The sequence below is a fragment of the Ochotona princeps genome, chromosome 27 (assembly GCF_030435755.1).
Source record: "Ochotona princeps isolate mOchPri1 chromosome 27, mOchPri1.hap1, whole genome shotgun sequence".
NCBI classification, from domain to species: Eukaryota; Metazoa; Chordata; class Mammalia; order Lagomorpha; family Ochotonidae; genus Ochotona; species Ochotona princeps.
Window position 1 is genome coordinate 6,836,845 of NC_080858.1, and position 18,287 is coordinate 6,855,131.

The following is an 18,287-nucleotide window of genomic DNA, read 5'->3' on the forward strand; positions in this document are numbered from 1 at the left end:
TTCAAATAAAGACCATAACATTGTGTTAGTGGCTTGTTCCTGGATTAAAGTTCTTTCCTGTATCATTAGGCCACACTTCAAGTCAGTGTTGCGCTTGTTTTAATTTCTAAAAGAAAAGTAAGAAAGCGTTGACATTAGCAAGTTTCTTGGACAATGTTACAGGTAAAGGTGGTGTATAGAAAGAATCATACTTGGTCGAGAGTCTTAAGTAAGAAATTTTCACCAAAAAATCCTGTTTAAAAAGCTAAAATAAGTATAGCAATCAGGTAAATTTTTGGAGCTCTTTATTACACCAAGAGGTTTCAGAAAAGTACAAAGCCCATGAAAGTAGGAGCATTTCAGAAAATAAAACAAGACATTTGCATACATAGTTAATGATATTTAACTCGGATGTTAAAAATACCGATGTTTTAGAATTGAGGCACACTGCTTATGAAGCTAGAACATTCTGAAGCTTTGACAAGAGGTTTCATATGTCCTACATTTGTATAGTGCAGTAAGTGCGTGAGGAAAACACTTGATTCATAGTGCTTTTGAAGCACAGAAATAGAAAATAAGCATTTATTACACCCACCACCTTTAGTTTAAGAGGCAAATCAAAGTTAAACAGAATAATCTTTAGTGTTTTTATTTATATTTCTGTTTTCAATGTAGACCAAGCAAAATATGGATCCCATTATAGAAAAGAAGTTTCAGAATGATTATTTTTTGGAATCATATCAGCATTTGATATCAAGTTACATAGATAAATAAGTGATGCTAAGGTCCATGCTGTTTTTTTTTCAAGTCAAATAAATAGGTGGCTACATGTTAGCATCTTGTCAGGACTCACTCTGAAGCAGTGATAAAGACATTACTCCTTTAGCCAAACAGAACAGAACCACCAGCGGCTATAATGTTCATTTAATTAACTTTTGAAAATATGGCACTTGGAAATGACTTGAGCCAACAGCAAATGTTTTATTGCTACCACTGCTAATGCAGTAATAGCACAAAGGAGAATCCAACAGAGATTAAGTGAGATTAGTTACAGTTCTAAGTGTTGAGGTTCATCCTTGACCTAGAAGTCAGTTCTCCAGAGCGTGTGTGTTGGAGGCAGAGGAGGGGGTGAGGTGGGGAGAGAACCAACAAAAAACCCGAAGCATCTTGATCATTCACAGCATGTATTTGAGAGGTCTAACGATTTACATAACGCCAGGGCACTTCCTTACTCAATGTCCACAGGCTCCGTAGCTATTAAGGCGCTTAACTGTTTCTGAGCGCAGGACAGGAACAGTTCCAGACTAGACAGGCTTCGCTGGCGGATGACTTGATCAAGCTGTTCATTCATTGTGGGGACAGAGAAAGAGAAAAAAAGAAACTTAATTGACACAATATCCCTTACCTCTCAACTAAGTCCACAGAAATGTTTCTGCAGTTAGAATATTTAATATATCAAACAGTACATGTAAATGAGGTGACAGTACAATCATTCTTCTTGGCATATCAGGTAAGATGACATGAAACAATGTTGCAACTTTATGGTTGACATGGAGACTCACTTGATGGAGAAATGCCATGCGTTTTATCAGTTATTGCAAGAATGTCAATTTTTAATGAGTTTGAAGAGTATTAGAACCAGTAAAATATCAGGCAAATTAAAAAAGAATGGCAGTGCACCATAATTAAACTATGACTAGGGTTTAGTAAAACAAATAAGCAAGGAAAGAAATATTGTGAACTTAGTTTTAGAAAAGGTAGTTTTTAGTGATTGCTTGAAAGTGTTGAAACACATCTAATTTGGTCCTTCGTGAGGAGGCTTTGTAAAAATCAGCATTGTTTCCACATATCAATAGAAAACCAAACAGGAGGTTTAATCAAGGAAGTCAGTTGCTTTATTTAGAAAAGAAAATTCTGAATTATAAACATTACTGAGTAAATTTTTCCAAAGTGTCAAATCAACCTTAATGAAACAATGTCCATGATCCTGGCAATGATGGAGAAGTTCAAAAGAAAGTTAAATCTATTTCACAATATATACCTGTTAGATAAAACCTGAGGAAGTCTTCCCTTAACACCCCTCCCCAACAAAACAAGAAAAGGTGGCAGATACAAACAAGAATTTTCTACTGTTGCATTCTAAAATTCATGTATACCTAAAAAGAATGAACAACAGGAAGAAAACTATTTTGAAGTAGTCTAAGAGTTCAAGTGAATTTTAAACTTAGAAAGTATAAAGAAAAAATGGGAAGGTATAAAGACATTATTTTACTATTCTGTATTAATATAGGTGCAGAGATAGGGTTTCTATAATCATTTTTCCTTCTTCTTGGGTTATACCTTCATGTGAGTATGGTCTGCTCACTAGACTCCTGGGAGAATCCTTCAGCTGTAATCCCAGGTAAGCACAGATGTTTTCTGTTTTGCTGAGTTTTGTGTGGCCAGCGTCCTGAACAGGATCTGCTGTGTGTCACATTCAATAAATGTTTGCTGACAGTGGATGAATCAGTAAATATATAACACTGTCAGGGCTAGGCAATCTCGAAAATAAGGCATACACTTGTCAACACTGAGCGAAATCAAGCAGATTTGCAATTAGGAAAAGCTGGAATTTGTCAGTTTCATATTGGTATGCGTTGAACATACTGAAAATTTTGCAACTTTTTTAATTGGTTGAAGTCTGAGCAGTATGAATGGGGATCCAATGGTTCCATTCTGTTCTCCCAGGATCTCTGTCTACTTGAGGATGCCTTCAAGTGTTTAACGTCAGGCTTTTAGAAAATATTTGAGTCCTATCTTGTAACTTTTAACTCAACTACCATTACTGAAACTGTTTTCATGCTTCAGTAAAAATGCTTGATTGTATTCCATAATTCACTTACCACCCTTGCATTAACAGACATGCCAAAGTTATTCCAATTTTGCTATTTTTGAAGCAATAAGAAAAAATTTAATACTGGAGTATTCACCTTTCTGAAGATATTCAAGGGTTTCTCTTGGACAGATTCTGATATATGGAATTTCTGTCACAGATTCACATGTTCTAAGCTGTGAAAGACAGTCCCATAGGCTTTCTTTTTTCTTTTTTTTTTTAAAGGTTTTATTTTTATTACAAAGTCAGATATACAGAGAGGAGGAGAGATAGAGAGGAAGTAGAGCTGCCGGGATTAGAACCAGCGACCATATGGGATCCCGGCGAGGACCTTAGCCACTAGGCCACACCACTGGGCCCCCCATAGGCTTTCCACAGTGAGTGTGCAGTCTGCAGTGTCAGCTACAGAGTGTGAGAGAACTGATTTCACTAGATGTGGATTTTCCCACTATGTATAATAGAGTATATAGAGTTGGTGTTTCAATATTTAAGGAATCCTGTGAAAGATATGTTGGATTGTTTCTGATGTAATCTGTGCTGTAGTGACTGACCATCCTTCACCATACATCTCTCTGCTTGTCTGCTGCTGTACCCTGAGGAAACTCTGTAAATAAATACAGAATATGCAATGATAGCCCTAATAATAATCCAGATTTCCATAAACACAGGGATTTGATTTTCAGTTCCTTCCATTGGACAATTTACATATATATGTAATATATAGGTAAATATATATATGTGTGTGTGTATATATATATATATAAAGGTAATACTATCTTAATTACTACACCTGTATAAACTTAACATGGTGTAACATCAATTAAGAACATTTCAAAAACATACATTTGTAAAGCATGACAAAATTGATGCTAAATAGGAAGTGATTATATTATACTCTGGTGTACTTTTTTTTCATAAAACAGAAATCAGAGGTTCATTAAGTTACACAGGAAACATTTCCTATAAAGGTGGGGAATAATGCCCCAAGAACGGAGGACAGTTAAATTTGATGGGTGGAGTCATGCTGAAGCTTCATGGCTCTCACTGCTTTACTCCCTAATTTATGTGTGCACATGTCATATGTACCAGCTTTAACAGTTCGCCTTCTTTGATTGTCCTAGGGAGTTTTTTTTTTAAGTCTGAAGAGTAGATAAAATTTTCTGTTAGAGGAAATGTAGCACAAACTGATGACATTAACACTCATATACAGAGGGCAAAAAAGTTTAGTAGATTGCTCTTCCCAGGCTTGCACTCGAAGGCACTCTGAGCTGCCCCAGAACATCCCCATGTTGACATGGACATACTGGCTTTGGATCCGGCCAGTTGCAGAGAATCACTTCCGGCCTTACACTGTGCCTACTCAGAGCTCTCGGAAGGGCAGATTCCATAAATAAACAGGAGCTGCCCGGTGATATCAGTGTTCCATAACAGATTGGGGGATCAGCCCTTTTATGGGTCTTTCCCAGGCAAAGTATGTTAAGGTGGTGTCTGTAAGAGGGGACGCTTAATGACCTCTCTTTTCTAAGGGTGTTGAATTCCTCCCTGAAACCAGTGCATCAAACTGAGGTCCTGGCTTATTCCTCCATTTGGACAGCTCTATTAGGCGTCACTTTATTATCCTTTGCTGAGGTAAGAAGAATTTTTAGCAAAATAGTCATTTCTTTCAAGCCCCTCTAAAGTGGAATTCTGTATTTATGGCTTTTGTTTCAAGGTGGTTCAAGGTTTAGTTTCTATGACACACTGACAGACACGAAGCACAAAGCAGTGTCGGCAGACATGATACTGTAGTTCAAAATGCTTTCTTTTTTACCGGTTTAACTTGTATAACTCTGATTTCTCTTAAACATATATCTGGGCCTTGTGAATACTACTAATTATTTTTCCTAATAATTTCATAGTGTATTTTTGAAAGGCAGTAGGAAGCATGCTTCCATTTACTAAAAGTTGTTTAGTTTCATACTTGGGGGGGCAATGTGGAAAATACGTGACTTCTTAGTTATTTGTATTATTTGTATTAGATTTACATTCCAATGTTTCATGCCACAGCAAAATAGAACAAAACATCTCTTCAGCTTAGCTTTGAATTGGTCCCCAAAGTGTAATATGAAGCATGGTCAGTTTTGACTTGTCTGAAGTGCAGCACTGAAAGTCAGTCATGAGCAAATCTGGCTTCTTGCTGTAATGGCATGTTTTTATAAGAACACTAAGCACATCCCCAAACACCTGATGCTCTGGTTTTGAAATACATACACGCAGATAGAATATACATAAATGTGTATGTATACATATTTGTGTGTGTGTGTGTACATAGACATGGGTATGGATATATATATATATGACCCAACAACATATGCCAAAATGTGCAAAACTATTGAGCATACCATTATCCATGCTGCTTTTCTGATCTAAACTCTGACATACTTTGAATTTCTGCCTAAAAATGATCTCAGTTTTTCAGACAAATTTGGTGGATTGTCCAGCAAATCCACTGGTGGATGTGACTCACGCATACATGTTATCAGTTTGTAATACATTTCATGGGCTCGGATTTCGTGTTGACCAAAAGGTTCTGTTCTTCTGGGCCCTTTAGAAAGGTCACATTCATGCTATGGAATGGAAAGCTCACAGGCTGCCCTGTTGGTTGGGAGGGACCGTTGCCCTTCCCCTGAACGCGTTGCCCTTCTGACACTGTGTTGCCGGGGCTGCCTCTTGCTCCCTGACCTCACCACACATCTCTGGATTCCCTCTGCCATCATACAGTCCAGCTGCTGTTTAGATTACACGTTTTGAAACTGACCCAATCAGCTTGTCTGTCAGTCGGGTGGGCAGTAAAAGAGTGAGGACTGTCCACTATTTGCCTATTATTGCTGCTCTGAAGCCATTGGAAGAAAAGCATTCAGGAGCATCCATGTGTTTCAGAGGTTTATGATCTTGGGGAGACTCGAAAGAAAAGTGGAAGAACAATTCTTTGCTAATATTTGTGGTGAAACTGATACCACGGGTGATCAGAGAGGAGGGGTCATGTCAGGAGGGTTGCCGAGAAACCTCAGTGCTGGGATCCGAATGGCCTGTTGGGAGATGGAAAGCATTCCCTTAGAAAAAGAGCAGGATGTGGTGGAAATCTCAGTAATAGTAGAATAGTGAAGAGACAGAAAACACTCTGGCATGCTGGCAAAGGAGTCTGTGTGCTATTTAGGACCTACTGTGTGCCAGGCACTGATGAGGCACTAGGGACATGGAGATAAGTTAGATGCTGTCTGTCTGTATAGCAATTTTTGCCTTATAGCATTTATATCTGAGGAAGTAAATTGATGTTCTTCAAATGGAGATCAGTGCTTTAAAAAATAACCAAGTATATTCAAGAGTTAGATAAAGAGGAGGGAAAAAAGGGTTAGAAATGTACACTTGGAGACAGTGGTTTTTAAGATGCTTGTAAGAAACAAAGGAGGAAGGGAGATAGGCAAAAAGCATGGGGACTAATTTCCAGGCAGATGAAGCACATGAGGGAAAGTAAAACAGTAGACCAGACTCGCTTTGAGACAGGACTGGGATGATCTCCAGTAAGATTATCACAAAATGAGTAGGGTGGAGACAGATAGGAAAAAGAGAGGATTAGAAGTGGCCTGAGCATGGAAGATCCTGTATGTCTGCATATCAGTTGGAAGACAGTGGCAACGATCTGACCATGCTTTTTGTTTGAAAAAAATATCACACTGTTACTATGTGGACAACAGACCACAGGGGGCAAGAATGGAGAAAACCCAGTTTCCAGACAGAAAGTCTCCAAAAGATTTAAATTTGAACAGACTGTTGGCAGTGGAGGCTTAAGGTCAGGTTTAGAATATACTTTGAGATGGGGCCAACTGGAATTGCTGATGGATTAGAAGCCCAGAAGCCTAGATGAAAGGAACAGGGAATAAAAAAGCAGTTCTAGGAATGATGGTGCCATTTCCTGAGCTATAAAGGACTGAAGCAGCAGTGAATTGGCCAAAGGAAACCTAAGTGTTGTGCTTTGAAGGTGATCAGACTGTCTAAATCTATCAGATACAAGTTATCAGACATCTGAGTCAATTTAAGGCAGGGATCAAGAGCTGGAGGTACAAATTTTGGAATTATCTGTCTACATAAGGCATTTAAAGCATAGATAAAATATCTGGGACATGAGTGTGGATGAGGGGGAAAAGCTGGAAGACTGTCTCTGGAGAACAGTGATGTCTTGAGTGATGTCCTCCAGAAAGATACGCTGTAATCTCAGTCCTCATACTTGGGAGATGGTCCTCACTAGCAAACGGGATTTTTGCAGATGTTATTAAAATCTCAGCTAAGATCTTGGATTGGATGAGCTCTGGACCTACATCCAATCACAGATGTTCTTATGAGATATGGATACACACATACACATCCAGGGGATGAAGCTGTGGGAAAGATGGAGGTACAGACTTGATGGAGGCAGCTGCAGCCAAGACATGGCCAGGGTTGCCAGTGGCTACTGCAAGCTAAGAGCAAATTCTGGAACAGAGAGCGCTGAGAGAGCAGAGTCCTACCAGCACCTGGATCTCAGGTTCCTCCTTCCAGAACTGCTAGAGAATAAGTTCCAGTTTCCCAGGAAACTGGGACTGTTACTTACCAGATTGTTAAGGCCTTGCATTTAAGGTAATGTTTAGCTATGTATTCTACCAAGCAGTACTTTTTTTTTTTTCAGTGTATGTTTTGTTTCTGTGCTTATTAATTTATTAAGTATGCTGTACTTTGATTTCACTTCAGATCACAAATTTAACACTTCAATAGGTAAAGGGCAACAAAGAGCAAGCAGAAAAACCAAGCAAACCACTGTTCCTCAGGAGTATAGACAAAGACTGTAAACAGTAATGGCATTTCAGAGTGTCAGTAGCAGTAATCAGTGTCACTCATAGATTTCATTTTTTGTAGTAGCAGTAATCACTGATATGTCACTCATAGGTTACATTGTTTTGTACACTGTGTAATACATAATACGGATTAGTGAACATACTTCTCTTTTGGGGGACTGGTTTATTTCACTAAGTATAATGGCTTCCATTTTGTTGCAAAAGACAGGATTCTATTCTTTCTGATGGCCGCTTAGTATTCTGGAGCCTGTGGATACTATGGTATTTTTACCCATCATCAGTTGGTGCACATCTTGGTTAAGTCTATGCCTTAGCTAATGAGAGCAGTGAAGTACAGAGAAGTCTGTCCTAGGCTGATTTCATTTCATTTGGGCAAATTCATAGGACTGAGATGATGGGTCGTATGTTAGATTTATTTTCAGATTTCTGAGGAATCTCTATATTGTTTTCTATAAAAATTGCACTGGTTTACATTCCCATCAACAGTGTATTAGGATCCCCCCCCCCAACATCCTTGCTAGCATCAATTATTTTCTGGTTTGTATATGATAGCCACTTTAACTGGGGTGCGGCGATACCTCATTGCATTTTTATTTGTATTTCCCTGATGGCTGGTGAACTGTAGCATTTTTTTCCATGTCTATTGGCCATTTGAATTTCATCCATTGAAAAAGTCCCCTTTATGTCCTTTCTCTATTTCTTAACAGGATTGCTTGTTGTGTTGCTTAGCCCTTCATAGATCCGGGATATTAATCCTTTATCAGTTTCATAGTTTGTAAATTTCTTCTCCTATTCTGTTGGCTGGGTCTTCATTTTGCTAACAGTTTCCTTTGTAGTTTCCATCTGTTTAATTTTGCTTTAATTGCTGGTGCTTCTGTTTATTTTTCCCCCTCAAGATGTATTTGCCCACTATTATGCCTTGCAGAGTTTTCCTGTTTTCCTTTAGTAATTCGATGATACCAGGTTATAGATTTAGATCCTTGATTTGTTTCGACTCGATTTTGGCATAAGATATAAGTCAGTAGCCTTGTTTCATTCTTCTGCCCATATAAATCAAATTTTCCCAAGACATTTGTTGACGAGACTGTCCTTTCTCCCTGGATTTATATTCATTTATCAGAAAGTAATCGGCTGTAGATGTGTAGGTTTATTTCTGGTATTTTCATTTTGTTCCATTGATTTTTTTAAAGATTTATTTTATTTTCATTACAAAGTCAGATATACGGAGAGGAAGAGAGACAGAGAGGAAGATCTTCCGTCTCATGATTCACTCCCCGAGCGACCACAACAGCTGGTGCTGTGCCGATCCAAAGCCAGGAGCCAGGAGCTCTTCCGGGTCTCCCACACTTGTGCAGGGTCCCAAGGCTCTGGGCCGTCCTTGACTGCTTTCCCAGGCCACAAGCAGGGAGCTGGATGGGAAGTGGAGCTGCCGGCATTAGAAGCCGCGCCCATATGGGATCCCTGCGTGTTCAAGGCGAGGACTTTAGCCGCTAGGCCACATCACTGGGTCCTCCATTGATTTTTGATGCCAGCTTTTGCACCAGTACCAGGCTGTTTTGATTATCACTGCCCTGTCATATGTCTGGAAGTCTGGTATTGCAATGCCTCCAGTTTTTGTTGTTTAAGACTGCATTAGCTATCTGGGGTGTCTTGTGTTTCCATATGAATTGTTTGCAGCCTTTTTATTCATGTCCGAAGAATGCTGAAGGAATTTTGACTGTGATCACACTGAATTTGTAAATCAATTTTGAGAGTGTGGACATTTTGATGATATGTGGGATTTATCCCTTGTATGCAGGGATATTTGTCATGTTCATGACAAATCCATGAGCATGAAAGATTTTTCCGTGTTTTAGTGTCATTTTCTATTGAATGTTTTGTAATTTGCATCATAGAAATCCCTCACTTTCCTTGGTTGTATTTATTCCAAGGTACTTAAATATTTTGCAGCTATTGTGCATGGGAACTGATAATACAAGTTCTTTCTCAGCCATGAAACTGTTTTGTGTATAAAGACTATTGATTTTTGTGTGTCAAATTTATGACCTACAATTTTACTAAGTCTTGTGAGTTCCAGTACTCTCTTAGGTCAGTATTTTGCTTCCCCTATATTGAGAATCATGTCATCTACAAATAGGGATAGCTTAACTTCCTCATTTCCAAATGTGTATTCCTCTGATTTCTTCTTTTTGCCTCATGGTTCCAAAACCTCCAGGATCATACTGCAGAGCGGCGGTGATCATTGTCTGGTTCCTGATCTTAGTGTCAATGCCTCAAGCTTTTCTCCCATCCAGTGTTCTGCTGGCTATCAGTTTTTCAGATATAGCCTTGATTGTATTGAGGATGTTCCTTCAATACACAGTTTGCTTAAGGTATTTATTTAATGAAAGGGTGTTGGATTTTACTGAATGCTTTCTTTGTATCTGTTGAGATAATCATGTTTTTTATTCCTTAGCTTGTTACAGTGACGCATCACATTTATTGATTTGCATATGTTTAACCATCCCTGCATACCAGGGATAAATACCACTTGGTCAAGTGAATGATCTTTCTGATGTGGTACTGAATTTGATTAGCTGGTGCTTTGTTGAAGATTTTTGCAAGTAGGTTCATCAGGGATTTTGGGCTATAGTACTTTTTCTTGGTTATATCTGTTTCTGGTTTTGATATTACAGTGATGTTGGCCTCATAGAATAAATCTGGCAGGATTCCCTCTCAATTGTTTTGACTAGATTGTGAAAAGTTGAAGTTAGTTTTTAAGCTTTAGGTCAACTCAATTTGGGAAATACAGTATTAGGAAATCTTTACAGAATTTCTTTGTGTTAATACACACTGTGTGTTTTCTACACTGGCCATGACATAGGTTCCCACATACAACTGGAAGAGCCTGGATAGTTTTTATAAAAATCACAACAAGGGCTAATAAATCTGAAGATATCAAGTTATACTTGGGTAGTCATCACTTTTACTGTGCTATTTAAACATGTTCTGATTAAATACTGCCACGCTTCCCTTATATGGTTAAATTTTGCTTCTCATTGCAGCTTATATAGATTTATTTGTAACGTATCTAGTGGCTGTCAACTAGAGTGAAGTAGTAACTACTGACTTACCGATGCAGTCTCCAAAAGAAATTTCTTTTTTAAAGCAGTCTTTTCTTTATATTTTGAGATAAGTAAATCAGATATGAGGGGGTGACACTATATGTGAAGCTATGATGTTGACAGAGACATTGAAGAAACATCAGGGTAACAGTGTTACATAAAATACGTATTTGAAATAACTCCTATTCTGTTAGATTCACTGTAGTCTGAGCAGTGATTTGCCTCAAAGCAGTGCCAGTTGCCTCAACTTAGACCTTCAGGAAATTCTAGTGTACCTTCTTTTTCAGAACACTTAAGGCCATCAGCTCAGACTGTATCAGCTTTACATTTCACATTTCCATTGCAAGAGTTCAAAAAAAGCGAACCTCTAAAAAAGCCATGTAAGTTTCTAGTATGTACAAGATGAGTTCCAGTTGCCGTTTTAGACTAAATGAAACAGAATATAAAGAGTCTTAAACTCCATTGGCTGTTTTGTCTTAAGATGACTTGGCATAAGTGAACTCTGTGTTTCTGAGTCATATAAAGTAAGCTCTACAAAATTTTGGCAATTCCATATTTTTATTTCAGACTACAAGGATATCAAATAGAGAATAGAACTACTTACTCATTTTTGCCCTGAGTCAACTGGGCAACATGAATGTATCACTAGTCCAGGTCCATTATTCTGCAATACAATCTTCTATTTGACTGTACAGATTGAGCAGCAGCAACAGTTGGTCCGAGCATCATGCACTGCTATAGTGAGTGTAGGTTTAATGTTTCCTTGTGTCACACAAGCTGTCATTGGTTACTGGATTTGATGGGGACAGGGGAGGGACACAATTCTCTCTTCAATTGGAACAGCTCTTAATTCTGACAACTTCTACAGGAATATTACAAATCAGAGTCCAAAGCAACTCAGAAAGCTGCAGATTTTGGAGAAGCATTGGAAAAAGTGGAGATAGTTTCAATTATACAGTAGGTTCTCTTTGCCTGTAAACTCTGTAGAACTCTATGTTCTACCTTCTAGAGTACAACAACAAATAGACTCTACTTCAACTACAAGATGGATCGATGCTTGCATGGCATGCTTACTGATTTGGATATGACATCCAACACAATGTTTTTAGTACAATCTGCTCCATGCTACAAAGCACGAATAGGCTTTAACCATATAATTTCTATTTCAAGAGCATTGTTGTAATGCTGCTATTGTAATCCTAGAGTGACCTTTTGAAGTAAAATTGATATAAAGAAGCCAAATATCTTAGTTTACAAAGTTTTTTTTTTTTGCAATTCTTATTTGACAGGGTCTGTCTGTCTCCTTTGGTGTTCTCATGATCATTTGAATTTAATCTTTGAAGTTGAAGAACTGCATACTTTTTTAGGTTTTTATTTTCCTATACTGTCTGTATTTTGTTAATTGACTAAGTATTGCCTTATGTTTTTAGCACACAGAAAGAGATCATCCACAAATGTTGTTCTTGGTAGTATGTGACAAATAGCCCTAAGTGCTGGATCGAGGCTGACCTCGACTGAGGCCAACTTGGTGTTTGGAAGTTCTGGGTAGCATTAGGCACAGGTGAACCTACATTGTGACAAGCCACCTAAAACTTAATCGCTTAGCCTGAAAAGCAGAAGATCCTTGCCACCTTCCCCAATTTCTGTAGGCCAGGCATCTGGTCACTGCTTCCCAGAGTGCCTCTGCTGCATCCCTCTACTAAAGTTCCAACAGTGCTACAAGAGCAAGACTGTGCTATACACTCATTGGGTGACTGTTGACAGGCCTCCAAATGTCTGCTTGCAGCCTCTCCACAAGGCTGCCTAACAGCACAGCTTCCTGCTTTCCCCAAGCATGCACCCAAACAGCCCCTAAACACAAGCCACATTCTTCTTATAAGGCTGTATCCCTCAATCCAGTCTCCACTCATGGGCAGGAAGTTAGAGGAAGGCCAGGGAGTGCTGGTAACGTGGGACCACAGTTGTTGCTCCTTCAGTAACTGTAGGAAGCCTCTGAGGCCTGGAGAGGTTAAGGTTTGCCTACGGTGGCTAAGACCCAAATCCAGGTGTGCATGACACCTGCTTCTCTTCTGTAAACCACAACACTCTACTGCCTTCTCAGATAAGAGCTTCAGCTATGGCTGGGGGCCTTGGCATGCTGTCAGGCTATATACATGTAGGGATTTCTTGCACTGGATTCTACTACTGTGAAACCTTGTCAGGGTGCCAAGGGCCCTGTTGATGCAATCACCACCCCATGTTATCTTCCCTGCATAAACAGTAGATTCAGGAAGGTTGCTTCATAGTAACATACAAGAAGGTCCCTGAAATTGCACAGAAGCTGCAAAGTGGCACATTCAATAGACCGTGTAAGAAATCACTGTCAGAAAGAATTTGTAAACCTCAGTGGTTGTTCAGAAAAGTGGATTTGCTTTTTCCTAATCTGAGAAGAGAGGTGAGACTGAGCAGCACAGGATGTCCATGTACCATGTGGAGCCTTCTGTGTACAAGCTGCCTTCACTGACCTTTGCATTGCTGCTACTGAGTAGCATGACTAAGAACACGGTGCACACTGCTCCACAGTGTGATGCACACCTGATCCCCACTAGGAATTCGGATTCCTTACAATCCACAGTTGAACACAGGGAACAAAGTATTGCTTCATCAAAAGGTCCCACTGTTCATACACGCTGCCTTCCCTCTTTTTAAACAAATAGAGCCACCCTTCCTCCTCCTCACTCAGGATTTTACGGCATGCACTTGATGGTTGAAGCCTTATAACAACAACAACAAAACAATACCATCTGTCTGGCACATTTTAAAACAGATTTCTCCTGCTGAGGAAGCCAGTTGGGAAAACGCCCTCCGTGTCAGGTCACCTGAAGTGCCTCCTGCCTCCCAGAGGGATCCAGGAGTGCAAGCAAAACCCTAGCATCCCTGCTGGTAAACAAGTTGACATGTCTGCTTGCAGTTAAGAAAGTTTAACCTAGCAACTGCCCTTTACCCAAGACAAGAGCTTCTGCTGAAAGATCCTGAAAAGGAATTAACACTAAGCACCTATGAAAAAGGAGAGGAGGAGTCCTGTTATGGCATGGCCAGAAAGCCACCTCTCCAGTATGCACTCCTCCTTAGCTGCAGAGTTCTAGTTTAGTTCCAAGAACAAAGAGCACTTCGTCAAGCCACCGCTGCGAAGTACTCCCAGGTTAGCTGTTGGTTAATATCATGAAACACCTCTGAGAGGCTACATTGGTGGCCAAGATGGTTGGGCCTCTGTTAAGGGTGGCCGCACATAGAACAGGCGACAGAGGAAGGCATACACATCAGGTTCAGTTCCTCCCATTTACTATCAAATCTTTAGACTTTGGGGCTAAAAATCCTGCATGCTAAGGTAGAAAGTACATAAAGTGATCCTGGATTACTTTGTACTCAACTACTAACTCTGGACCTTCATTAAGCCACGACTGTTTTTACATTGTTCTAAGGAGGCTAGGGAGGTATCTTTAAAAAGTTCATGGAAAAATATGAAAAACTATGCCAGGCTTTGAATGTTTTAATGCCAAAGTAAACCAATCTTTTAATTTCATTTTCCACAAACTTTTGAAGTCTCCTCATACAAGTTTCAAGTGATAAACCTTCCAACTTTATTGTATGCTTAGCTGTTAAAATGGAAACAAAACATTGTCAGACTATAAGCTCCTAACAGGAAGACAGGCCCACAATGTGAGAGAGCTGAAACTAAACTTTCTGGAGAATCAAAAAAAAATTCCATAAGGGTTAGAAATGGTGGAGTGTGATAACTTTTAAAACACATAAACAGTTTAGGAGCAGTTAAAAAGTAGAAACAAAATAATGATCAAGTTATGCTGATGATCTGAACAGTGAGTATTCCTGAAAAAATTAATGGGAAATGCACACAATTATTCTATTTAAAACCAGGTGGTCCCAATTAGAAACTATTATGCTCAGCAAAATGAGTCAATCACAAAAGAACAAATACCATATATTTTCTCTCATATAAGGAAGCCAACATGGAAAGGTGGAGTTCTTATTTTTCTTTTCTCTACTATTTGCATCCTCAAGCTTCAAGAATGAGAAGGAAAATGTATAACATGAATGAGTCTGTAATAATATTACATAAATAAATGAGTCCCTGATGGCAGGAAATAATGATTCTAATCAACTTGGATACAATCAGGGTAGTCGTGTCCCTTGGAAATTCCAAACCAACTCTTCAGAACAGCAGTGATAAGCAGACAGGACCTTGTGCCGGGCCATCTATTGATCTGGAATCTGCATTCATATCACTCTTAATTTGCTCCATTCATTTTGCTCACTTTCTGGTCACCATCTTCTTTATACTATGCATAGTATCATCTTAATAGTATGAATATTTTACAGTTCCACAAATCACTTATAAACAAAAAAAGTATTTTTAAAGGTGAGACTTTAACACAAAATGGATAGACACAGACATTCTGGTCAAAGCCATCTAGTTACTGAAGCTCACCCCAATAATGAAAGCATTTATAGGCAACTCTGAAGGTGAACCTGCAGAGATCTAGATGGTGCTCTAAGCACTTCACACATCTTAATCCATTTGATTCTTCCAGTTGTGCTGTGTAAAATCTTTATCTCAGTTTTGTAGATGAGCAGACTGTGGCCCAGACAGTTTGAAGTGTCTTCCTAGACTTACACATCCATTCAGTATGAAAGCTCAGTTTTAACCCTGGGAGTCTGTTTTTAACTTGTCTAAGATGGAAAATATGCCCAAGTCATGCTACAAATTCAGTGCTGTCGTCTTGTCCATGAAGTGGCATGGTGCAGGAGAAGTAAACAAGTGACAGCAGGAAAGGCCAGCGGTCGTTCTGCCCTTTCCTTGCCAATCTGGAAAGAGTCAGTGGCATTTTGGTTAGAAACGTCATAAACTGGGGACCCACATATTAGGAATTCATGAGGCTGGCGTGGAAGCCGCAGCTTTCTTGTCAACTAAGCCAACTTGGGCTACCATGTTCTGTCCTCTGCATCCCTAGGCAGCCAATGGATGTAAACAAAATCCTTATGTATATGGCTCCCTTATCATTATTTGCCTTCTACAGTATTATCACAACTGATAAAATTTCCAAATTTCTATAAATCTAGGTGGAGAAAGGTTGAGAAGAAAACTGGGCAGAAGTTTGTAAAAAAAAAAAAAGTTTCATAGCATTGGCCTTTAACAAGCAGTTTCTGCTGCAGTGGAGTTGACAACTGGTAGGGAATGGACATTGCCGTAGTGGTTGAGAAGTCACTTGAACCACCCACACCTCCTGAGTGGGTGGCCCCTCTTTCAATCTGAGCTTCCTGACACAGCACACTCTGGGAGGCAGCAGGTGGTGGCTTAAGTAGTTGGGTTTCTGCTACCCCTGGGGGAGACTTGGATGAGATCCACACCCCTGGCTTTGGGGTGGCCCAGGCCCAGCAGCTGTAGGCCTCTGAGTAATCAACCACAAAACACCACTCTACATGACTCCCAAATAAAATAAAATATAAATGTTGAAGATATGGTAAGGGGGAAGGGAAGGATACTACTCTTGAAACGATCATTATCCACATTTCTATATACCGTGGTTCAGATACTAGTACAATATCCTACGAACCAGTCATAAAGTTCCCAAGACCCTCTCTTTCTCGGAAGCACACACAGAACTTGGTCAGAGGACCTCATTAATCAAGGCAGTGCCATAAATGCCCTGAAACTCTCTTTTATTTTGTGTTTTAAGTTAAACAAATGACACCGTGGAAGGGGATGCAAGGATCGGTGAGGCTCGCTGGTGTGAGGCACACTGAATGGATGCTCTTGTCTCAGGCACGTCCCACACGGCTCACCATTTCCTGCATGAGTATCAGTGTGCCTGAGTGAACCACAGAGAGCTCTGCTGATGCGTTCCCCAAGTTTCCTAAATCAGACTCCCTGTGATCTGCAGACACTGGAAGCTTCGAGATAACTGCAGCAGACGGCTCTGCAAACATTACGAGCTGTTCAGTCTCGGCATGCTCAGATGCATACTGGATATACTGGATCTTCTTGGGCCCGTTGGACAGTCCGTCTGCTTTTCTTGGAAAATCTATTTAAGTATGGCAGTGGGGGGTCTCATTTGACTGCTGTTTAGTTCTGTAAAGAAAATCCAACATGTACCTCGATAATAGTGATAGGTAATAGGAGTAGTAATTGGTATGAAGACAGCTGTAGATGAATATTAAGTGACCGGCCTGGGTTGGTTAGGAGAGAGAGAAACAGGCAGGCCTCAGAGATGTGTTCAGTGCTGTTCCTCAGGGGCGGCGTGACCGCAGGCGCTGACACTCAGTGCCAGATGAGCATGATTTTCAGGCACTCTAGGGAGCATCAGATATCATCTCTATAGCATCCTGTAGATTGGAAACAAAAATCACAGGTTCCTGATTTGAAGGAGGAAGCACAGTCCCAGGAGTGATGGTCAGGTGCGTGGCGTCCCACAGTGCAGAAGCTGACGCTCACTGCATCGGCTTTGTATGAATTGTTGGTTGGTCTGATCACTCCTGACAGAAAGCTGTATTGAGGCCTCTTCATTCCTTCCCTCATCTCACCACCCTCATTGACTCGTTTCAGGAAAGTCAAAGGTAAATGGAAAGTGACCACTGAGTAAATTATCGTGATTCCCCCTAGTTGGCAGATGAGAAAAGTATGACATCAAAACATCCTAAATTCGAGAGAGCAGTGAAACTGTTTCTGGATCCAGTGTCTAAACTTTTTTGAATTAGTGTGTAGAACTTTATGGCACAAGATGAAGAGTTAAGAAAAATGAAAATTTGGGGAGAGGTTATCTTTTTAAAAAGGAAGAATGTGTAATACAGTAGAAAATTCATTCAGTTTCTAAAAGAAGCATCCCAAAATGCCAAAATGTTTCTGAACAAAATTATTTGATTAGAAAGTTTTGCCAAAATATCCACATGTGATAAACACTACAAAGCCCTTTTGCCACCTAAATCAAATAGCGAAGCTATTGGCCAGGCTAAAGAAATGCCTTTCAGGTACAGCCTGGAAAACGTGGCAGCAAAGCAGTATTCTACTTATTACTCTTCTACTTCATTAAAAAAAAGGCAAGAAGAGTGGGGAGTATCATAAATATTAAGGATCAGTTTAGTGGGTGAATTTTTTTGCACTCTCGAGTTCTTATCAAGGGAATTACTTTCAAAATGCGTGCACATCAAACCAATCTTTTTGTGTAACGTAACAAAAGGAAATTCCAGTTGAGGAATGTTTTTAGATCATTAAAACATCAAAACCATAGTTTATTTACAACAGACAGTCTAAGTGTGACTTATTGGTAATTTTATCTTATTAATTACTTAAAAAGCAGATAAAAGCCACAAAAACCCATCTGGAGGCAAATATTGGAAAGAATATTATAGGCAAGCAAATTACTGTTAGGAAGTGGAAGGAAAAAATTTCCTGTAGAAACAAGGACTGTT

General features: G+C 39.6%; 1 protein-coding gene and 1 long non-coding RNA gene across 4 annotated transcripts in view; one reads left to right on the forward strand and one right to left on the reverse strand.

The window, feature by feature from the left end:
• The window catches only part of LOC131478113 (uncharacterized), a 304,708-nt gene that overhangs the window by 252,391 nt on the left and 34,030 nt on the right, over window positions 1-18,287 (forward strand). The window lies entirely within an intron of this gene.
• CCDC91 (coiled-coil domain containing 91) overlaps window positions 1,145-18,287 on the reverse strand; it is a 192,316-nt gene continuing 175,173 nt past the window's right edge. For both annotated transcript variants that reach the window (XM_058655774.1, XM_012929088.2), the window contains one exon: window positions 1,145-1,318. In XM_058655774.1, the coding sequence (XP_058511757.1) occupies window positions 1,208-1,318 (111 nt within the window). In that variant the 3' untranslated portion in view covers window positions 1,145-1,207. The remainder of the gene's footprint in view (window positions 1,319-18,287) is intronic.